Genomic DNA, 8,470 nt, shown 5'->3' with positions numbered 1-8,470 from the left:
CAACGGACATTCACCAGACGTTGTCTGAGAGACTATGAGAGACAGGAGTGAAGCCTGACACGTGCGCCGGCCCTCGTAGCCAAACTACTCTCTGCCCTCCCTCCATCCCTCCGTCCCTCCATCCCTCCATCCCTTCAATCCTCATTCCATCCCTTCAACCCACCCTCCATTCCTTACAAACACCTCCATACCTTCCCTCCTCCATCTCTCCACTCCTCCCTCCATGCCTGATCCCGCCCACCCTCCACTCCTCACACACACCGCATATCCCAGAGTAGCGGTCCTTACACACCCAGGATGAGTGTGAGGACCCCCCCCTCACCTGACGTGGGCGTCGCCAGCCCAGCAGAGCCCTATATAGGTGGGTCTGTTAGGCTGAGGACACACACTGGGCTGCTGGCTTACTGCTGAGACAGACAGACAGACAGACAGACAGGCAGACTAGGAGGCAGACAGACAGACAGATAGACAGACAGGCAGACTAGGAGGCAGACAGACAGATAGACAGACAGGTTGACAAACAAACTAACTCAGTGACAGTCGGTCGGTCTGTGATCATGAGGGTTCTGTCCAGTCTGGTTCTGGTCCTGAGGGACATCTGGACGCTGTCCTTCCTCAGAGACATCCTGTGTGAGTTCTTAGGCACCAGCGTCTTCCTCTTCTCCAGCCTGGCCTCAGTCCTGCTGTGGCCCTCTGAGCAGATCTGGGAACCCCCTGGACTCCCCGATGGCCTATACAATGGTCTCTCTACTGATCTCTCCGCTGGTCTCTCCACCGGCCTACTCACCGGTCTCTCTACCAGCTTGTCTGCAGGAGTCTCCCCAGACTTCTCCCCTGCTGTTCCCCCAGACTCAGCCTCCAGGCCACACCTGCAGTGTCCTGCTCCAGGTCTCAGGGTGGCACTGGCGTTCGGGACCTCCGTGGGCCTGGTGGGGCTGTGTCTGGGTCCCGCCTCCTCTGTGGGCGGGGTCCACCTGAACCCGGCCGTTACCTTGGCGCTGGCGGCTGGTCTGAGGATCAGCCCCTGGAGGGCGACCCTGTACGTGGGCGGGCAGCTCCTGGGGGCAGTGTGTTCCTGCTGCGTGCTGCTGGCTCTGCTGCCTCCTCACCTCCGAGACACGCTGGCTCTCAACCAGGTGTGTGTGTGTGGGATCTGGTACATGTGGTGTGTGTTTCTACATGGGGTGTGTGTGTGTCTGTGTGTGGGATCTGGTACATGTGGTGTGTGTTTCTACGTGTGTGTGTGTGTGTGTCTGTGGGTGAGTGTGTGTCTGTGTGTGGGATCTGGTACATGTGGTGTGTGTCTGTGTGTGAGTGTATTCACGTAGGTATCCGAGTGTTTGTATATCACAGTATATATACGTTTGTATAAGTGTGTATTCAGTGTGTGTGGGGGGGGGGGGATTGAAGTGTTCTATATTTGATCACTTTGTGTGTGTGTGTGTGTGTGTGGCAGGTATCAGAGGGAGTGCGTCCGTACCAGGCCGTCCTGGTAGAGATGGCCGTCACATTCCAACTGGTCCTGTGTGTCCTCGCTACTGCACGCCCCAAATCTGCCTTCCATCTCCCAGGCCCCCTATTGGTCGGCTTGTCTGTCACGCTTGGTCACCTGGTGGCGGTGAGGATTGTGATTGGTCTCTGATCCTCGTGCTCCATGATGTCGCAATGTGGGTTTGTGCTGATGGGTTTTGTGTGTGTGCCTGTGTGTGTGTCTGTGTGTGCTTGTACCTGTGTGTGTGTGTGTGTGTGTGTGTGCTTGTACCTGTGTGTGTGTGTGTGTTCCAGATCAGCTACACAGGTTGTGGGATGAACCCAGCCCGGTCGTTCGGTCCAGCGTTGGTCACTCTCAACTTCACCAACCACTGGGTGAGCTGAACTTCCTGTGCTGAACTTCCTGTGCTGATCTTCCTGTGCTGAACTTCCTGTGCTGAACTTCCTGTGCTGATCTTCCTGTGCTGAACTTCCTGTGCTGATCTTCCTGTGCTGAACTTCCTGTTCTGTCACGACATCCGTTAAGATATCAAGATAACAATGTGTTGTCCTGCATCAGGGGCTGGTCAGATTGAGACAGTCCTGTATCATTTGACGTCCGTAATCTATGACCCTGTAATGAGTTCATGTGAGACTTATGTCTGGACAGGTGTACTGGGCGGGGCCATGTGTGGGGGCGTGGCTAGCCAGCCTGCTGCATGACCTCCTGCTCCACCCACGATGGAGTTGCCCTGGCGACTGGTGGGCGGAGTTTAAGGAACTCTTTCCAAAGGATCATCAAAAGCAGCCCACCACTTTAGAGAATGCAGCCTGACTGTGTACAGTCAAGCACACGCAACAGTGTTTACTGAAATACTGTGCTAGAGTACACACCCTAACTACACTACTGTCGTGTTCTACATCCTTGTCGTGACATCTCAGGTCCTCAGCAGTATCCATAACTGTGTTTGTTGTCAGGTTTTGTCAGTTCCACACACACACGCATAGTAAATATATCTACGTCTGCATATCTCCATGCCGACGTAGCTCGGTGAGTATCCATGAACGCCTGTTCATGCCTACTGTCGCCGTAGGAATCATCAAAACAGTCGAGTCTCAACTGGGAGGGTTCTTTATTAAAGTACAGTTTTGTCAGAAGTCCGTCTCGTCCTGGTGTGTCCGTCCCTCTGGTCTCCTATCAGCAGGAAGCAGAGGGACTGCAGTTAGTTCTGCTTCGCTGATTGGCATGCTAACATCTCACCGCAATGACATCACACACACACACTTCCCTCAGCCCCAACTCACAAAGCCCACTCTACTCACACCACAGCCCTCACTGTATCTGTGACAGCCTTCAGTTCAAGCATGCGTAGTGGTGTGTGTGTGTGAGGGTGCGTGTGTGTGTTGGTGTGTGTGTGAGGCATATGTGAAAGCAGAAGATATGGTAGAATCACGCAGGAAGTGGCGATGCAGGAAGGCAGAAAGCGTTAATGAGGTTGTAGATACTGAAGCGGGAGAGGATCCCCACGCACAGCACCAGCAGCACAACACCAGCAGCACAACACCAGCTGTACAGCAGCAGAGAGGAAGATGGAGGAGCAAATGAACGAGGTCGGGGGCAGAGATGGAGTCAGCAGCCACACTAGGGTCCGGGGCAGGGTGGAGGGCAGGGTGAGGGACCGGGGCAGGGTGAGGGTTGGGGTGGAGGGCAGGCTGGGGGCACCAGCCTACTGTGTGTGCCTCCTGCTGTCTGCCCTGCTGCCCTGCTGCCAGGGTCTGAACCTGGACCTGGTCAACATGTCCCTCTTCTCTGGACCAGAGGGAAGCTACTTCAGCTTTTCCGCTGACTTCTACCAGCTGCCTAACACAACGTGAGTGTTCTGGAGGTGCATAATTTCTGCTTGCTCAGACAAAACCTGAGTATTCAATTCCTCAATTCTAAATGAAAGCCATAAATGTTTTGATTTTTGTATGTGTGTGCACGTGTGTGTGTGCGTTCAGGCTGGGGGTGGTGGTTGGGGCACCCAGAGCCAACTCCAGCCAGCCGGGAGTCATCGAGGGGGGGGCTGTGTTCTTTTGTCCATGGTCGTCCTCAGGGGGGGCTTGTGACGTCCTCAACTTTGACCTCAAAGGTAGGACGCTGCCGTGTTCTCATCTTTACAATTAGTCTCTGTCCATTGCCTCTCTGTCCATCTGTCTTCCTCTGACTGTCTATCTGTCTGTCTCTCTCTGGCGTGTCAGAGGGTTGTCTGGGTGATGATGTTGTAAGTCTAGGTAATGATGGTGTGTTTCTCCTAGGGGACGAGACCTTCCGTACTCCCAACCTGCAGCAGAAGACCTCCAAGTCTCATCAGTGGCTTGGAGCCTCTGTCCGCTCGCTACAGGACCACATCCTGGTGAGGCCCCGGTCCCCCTGACCCCCCCGGTCCCCCTGACCCCCCGGTCCGCCTGACCCCCCGGTCCCCCTGACCCCCCGGTCCCCCTGACCCCCCCAGTCCCCCTGACCCCCCCCTGACCCCCCAGTCCCCCTGACCCCCCCCTGACCCCCCCAGTCCCCCTGACCCCCACCCCCGGTCCCCCTGACCCCCCCAGCCCATACCCCCGACCCATGACCTGACTCTGACCCTTGAACCCCTCCTTATCATCCTCGTCTTCTCTCTCTCCCTCTCTGTCGGTTTCTCTCCCTTTTTTTTCTCTCTCTCTGTCAATCCCTCTATCCCCTCTCATCCCTCTCTCCCCTCTCATCCATCCGTCCCTCTCTCCCCTCTCATCCATCCCTCCCTCCCCTCTCATCCATCCCTCCCTCCCCTCTCATCCCTTCCTCCCTCCCTCCCTCCCTCTCTCCCCTCCCTCCTCCTGCAGGCCTGTGCACCTCTCTTCCACTGGAACGTGAAGACAGAGAGGGGCGAGTCAGAGAACACCCCTGTGGGAACCTGCCTGCTGCTCAACGTCCAGACAGGACAGTCGCTCCACTACTCTCCCTGCAGAGACAACCTAGTGGAGGCTGACTACAAAGCCCGCAAATACAGTACTGACTAAAACTACAAATCCCTACAGCACTCTCAAATACAGTTTAGACAAAAACTACAAATGCCAGTAAATAAAATATGGGCTTTAACTACAAATCCCTACCTGTACTGTTAACTTCAGCTATAAAACTGTTGTTTTTCATTCAAATGTCTTCTTCTGTGTTTCCTCCCCAGTAAACGACAGGCGCTACTGTGAAGCAGGCTTCAGTTCCGACGTCACCAAGGTACTTCTGAACCAACCCCAGCAGTTCTCTCTCTGATACTGTAGACAGACCATCCTGTATTAGCAGGTCTATCCCTGTACCCTGACTGCTCTGCTCTCTGTGTTCTGCTCTGCTGTGCTCTGCTGTAATGTACTCTGCTGTGCTCTGCTGTGCCCTGCTGTGCCCTGCTGTGCTTGCTCTGCTGTGCCCTGCTGTGCTCTGCCCTGCTGTGCTCTGCTCTGCTGTGCTCTGCTGTGCCCTGCTGTGCTCTGCTGTGCCCTGCTGTGCTCTGCTGTACTCTACTCTGCTGTGCTGTGCTGTGCTCTGCTGTGCTCTGCCCTGCTGTGCTCTGCTCTGCTGTGCTCTGCTGTGCCCTGCTGTGCTCTGCTGTGCCCTGCTGTGCCCTGCTGTACTCTACTCTGCTGTGCCCTGCTGTGCTCTGCCCTGCTGTGCTCTGCTCTGCTGTGCTCTGCTGTGCTCTGCCCTGCTGTACTCTACTCTGCTGTGCCCTGCTGTGCCCTGCTGTACTCTACTCTGCTGTGCTCTGCTCTGCTGTGCTCTGCTGTGCCCTGCTGTGCTCTACTCTGCTGTGCTCTGCTCTGCTGTGCTCTGCTGTGCCCTGCTGTGCTCTGCTGTGCCCTGCTGTGCTCTGCTGTACTCTACTCTGCTGTGCTCTGCTGTGCTGTGCTCTGCTGTGCCCTGCTGTGCTCTGCTGTGCCCTGCTGTGCTCTGCTGTGCTCTGCTGTGCTCTGCTGTGCTCTGCTCTGCCCTGCTGTGCTCTGCCCTGCTGTGCTCTGCTCTGCTGTGCCCTGCTGTGCTCTGCTGTGCCCTGCTGTGCTCTGCTGTGCCCTGCTGTGCCCTGCTGTGCTCTGCTGTGCCCTGCTGTGCTCTGCTGTGCCCTGCTGTGCCCTGCTGTGCTCTGCTGTGCCCTGCTGTGCTCTGCTCCAGGATGACAGGGTGGTGATCGGCGCCCCGGGGGGATACTACTTTCAAGGTAAATGCTGCCCCCTGGTGGTCATGCTGGGAGTTATTCCTTCCCACAATTCGATTGGTTGTTTACAGGCCCAACAGGGTGATTAACAAGTTAAAAATGATGTTTCGGCGATGTTGTGATTGGTTTGGGATTGGTCGTTCCCCAGGTCAGGTGATCAGTGCGGCGTTGCGTGACATCATAGACAGCGCTAAGACCAGTACGCCTGTCCGCTTCGTTCCTGGAGAGACCGTCTCACCAGAGACTGGTGGCTACGACCGTTACCATGGTGAGATCCCAACGTTCTGTGACAGTAATTGAATGTAATCCCTGTCACTTACGGAAGCAAGGAAGAAGAACTGTGTGCCCGTGGCTCAAATCTCAAATCCCAGGTGGATCATAAATGAGTCTCTTAATCCCCGGTGAATGCTGAGATGCAAAGTAAAGACGTTGTGGGAGGTTGCCATGGTTATCTATCCATCTGGGGTGTCCTTGATGTGTCTCTACAGGTTACTCTGTGGCAACAGGGGAGCTGACTGGAGACACATTAACAGGTCTGACCCTTCACGCTCACACACACACACACACACATAAACAATTAATACACACAAGCTCACACACGCGTTATGCCTGTCTAAGTGTTTCCTGTGCTGTAGATTACGTGGTGGGAGTCCCTAATGACAGAGACACTTCTGGCTCAGTAAGTACATCCTCTGTTACAGAATATCGGCAGTCAACCGCTAACACTGATAAAAACAATCTACTGTACTTAAATATAAACTTAACAGCGATCCCCAACCTGTGGTCCATGGCACACTATGTACGCATCACTTCCAAATTTTGCGCAAGCCGAGTCAACAACTTCCGGTAGTTAGCAGTTGCGTTGGTCCTCAAACAGAAAATGCAATTTTTTCCGAGGAGTTCCGGCTATCATCCCAAATTGACATTTAACGATGTATCCTATGTTGCTGCCCTTCAAGCAAGAGGGAAAAGGGGTTCAAATTGTACGTTTCAAGCTATATTGATAATTACGAAGTAAAGGTTCATCTAACTCACACAGTCAAATAGCTAGCTAGCTATCGCTAGCTATTAAACGCCTGTGTTCCTCTGGAAAATTCAGTTCCCCTGTTCCCCCTTCCTTGCGCATGCTCGAAATCTTTACGTTTTCTCCTGTTGCTAGGTTGAGCTGTATGTGATTTATATAATCGCGTGTGTTAGGTTATAGTGTACTCTATACCTACTTTCCATGAGTATAAGGTACATTTCTTGATGTTGGTTAGTTAATTTGCACTCAAATACAGGCTTTAAAGTATTGTATAGCAGAAAAGTTGTATTGCTCAATCGTTAGTCAGTCCCTGTTTTCAGAGTCTGTAACAACTAGTGCTAATCCGTCTAGTGTAGCCTACAGTAGTAGCGCTACTTTAATTTACAGTAGCCTACTAAGGTATCCCAATTTGAACTGAAAATACCTGGTCATTAAAAGTCACGTTTCTAACTTCACCGGAAGTTCTAGACCTGGCCTTTTCCCCCGGCGGAGTTATAGGAATGGTTGTAGGTTAGTTACAGGTCACCTCTCTTTACAATGTGTGCTTACTGTGGCTTCTTTGATCTCTCCAAAAAAATGCTGTGAAAGCGAACTGTTTGGCTCTCGTGGTGTAGTCATGTGATCAGTCATGTGATCAGTCATGTCATCAGCGCAAATTAAGTGAACAGATCTATAGGGGGGCTGTGCAAGTGGGCCGCAAAAGTTTGGGAATTGCTTATACAACTTATATTTTGCTTTGGACAAAAGAGTACGCAAGAAAATACAACGTTCATGTCAAATGTAACAGAATGGCATAAACAACAGTGTGTTTCTTTTTGTTTTGGTTCTCAGGTGAAAATCTATGACGGGGACAGCAGCAGGATCCTATTGGTGCACCACACCTTCCCAGGCACTCAGGTGAGACCAGCCCGTAGCAGTGTACCACACCTTCCCATGCACTCAGGTGAGACCATCCCGTAGCAGTGCACCACACCTTCCCATGCACTCAGGTGAGACCATCCCGTAGCAGTGCACCACACCTTCCCATGCACTCAGGTGAGACCATCCCGTAGCAGTGCACCACACCTTCCCATGCACTCAGGTGAGACCAGCCCATAGCAGTGCACCACACCTTCCCATGCACTCAGGTGAGACCAGCCCATAGCAGTGCACCCCACCTTCCCAGGCACTCAGGTGAGACCAGCCCGTAGCAGGGCCCCACCCCCTGTCATAGACATTTACCTGAACACCTGGAAGCGGGACACCTGTGGTTGTTTTAGGGTTCCAAATCTGTTCTTAGAATGTTCTCGATGTTCGACCTCTGATGTTCTAATTTTGGTCCCCTTCTACGTTCCAGGTGGCTTCCTACTTTGGCCACAGTGTAGCAGTGACCGATATCAACAACGATGGGTGAGACTCTGCCTGCCAGTCTTGCACCATACCTCTCTCTCCCTGATCATTTCACTGTCTCTCACTCTTTCTCTCCCTCCATCCACCTTCTCTTTGTCTCTCTCTCTCTCTGTCTCTATCTGTCTCTCTCTCTGTCTCTGTCTCTCTCTGTCTCTCTGTCTCTCTCTCTGTCTCTGTCTCTCTCCCTCCGTCTCTCTCCCTCTGTCTCTGTCTCTCTCTCTGTCTCTCTCTCTCTCTCTGTCTCTGTCTCTCTCTCTTTCTCTCTTTCTCTCTCTCTATCTCTGTATCTCTCCGTCTCTGTCTCTGTCTCTCTCTCTTTCTCTCTCTCTCTCTGTCTCTGTCTCTCTCCGTCTCTGTCTCTCGA

General features: G+C 53.1%; 2 protein-coding genes across 2 annotated transcripts in view; both read left to right on the top strand.

The window, feature by feature from the left end:
- The first annotated feature begins 557 nt into the window (after nt 1–557).
- Nucleotides 558–2,312, top strand: LOC134034068 (lens fiber major intrinsic protein). Its single transcript, XM_062478405.1, has 4 exons — nt 558–1,136; nt 1,457–1,618; nt 1,786–1,866; nt 2,141–2,312. The coding sequence occupies exons 1-4, from the start codon at nt 558–560 to the stop codon at nt 2,303–2,305; spliced, it is 987 nt and encodes a 328-aa protein (XP_062334389.1). The 3' UTR covers nt 2,306–2,312.
- Nucleotides 2,313–3,190: 878 nt separating this feature from the next.
- itga2b (integrin, alpha 2b) overlaps nt 3,191–8,470 on the top strand; it is a 12,734-nt gene continuing 7,454 nt past the window's right edge. The window contains exons 1-11 of the mRNA XM_062486026.1: nt 3,191–3,341; nt 3,472–3,602; nt 3,769–3,866; nt 4,333–4,498; nt 4,674–4,723; nt 5,651–5,696; nt 5,842–5,961; nt 6,182–6,226; nt 6,329–6,372; nt 7,549–7,614; nt 8,054–8,106. Of these exons, the coding sequence (XP_062342010.1) occupies nt 3,268–3,341; nt 3,472–3,602; nt 3,769–3,866; nt 4,333–4,498; nt 4,674–4,723; nt 5,651–5,696; nt 5,842–5,961; nt 6,182–6,226; nt 6,329–6,372; nt 7,549–7,614; nt 8,054–8,106 (893 nt within the window). The 5' untranslated portion in view covers nt 3,191–3,267. The remainder of the gene's footprint in view (nt 3,342–3,471; nt 3,603–3,768; nt 3,867–4,332; nt 4,499–4,673; nt 4,724–5,650; nt 5,697–5,841; nt 5,962–6,181; nt 6,227–6,328; nt 6,373–7,548; nt 7,615–8,053; nt 8,107–8,470) is intronic.

The sequence above is a fragment of the Osmerus eperlanus genome, chromosome 2 (genome assembly GCF_963692335.1).
Source record: "Osmerus eperlanus chromosome 2, fOsmEpe2.1, whole genome shotgun sequence".
Lineage (NCBI taxonomy): Eukaryota > Metazoa > Chordata > Actinopteri > Osmeriformes > Osmeridae > Osmerus > Osmerus eperlanus.
The sequence above is the reverse complement of the archived record's forward strand: the minus strand, read 5'-3'. Positions and strand labels throughout refer to the sequence as shown.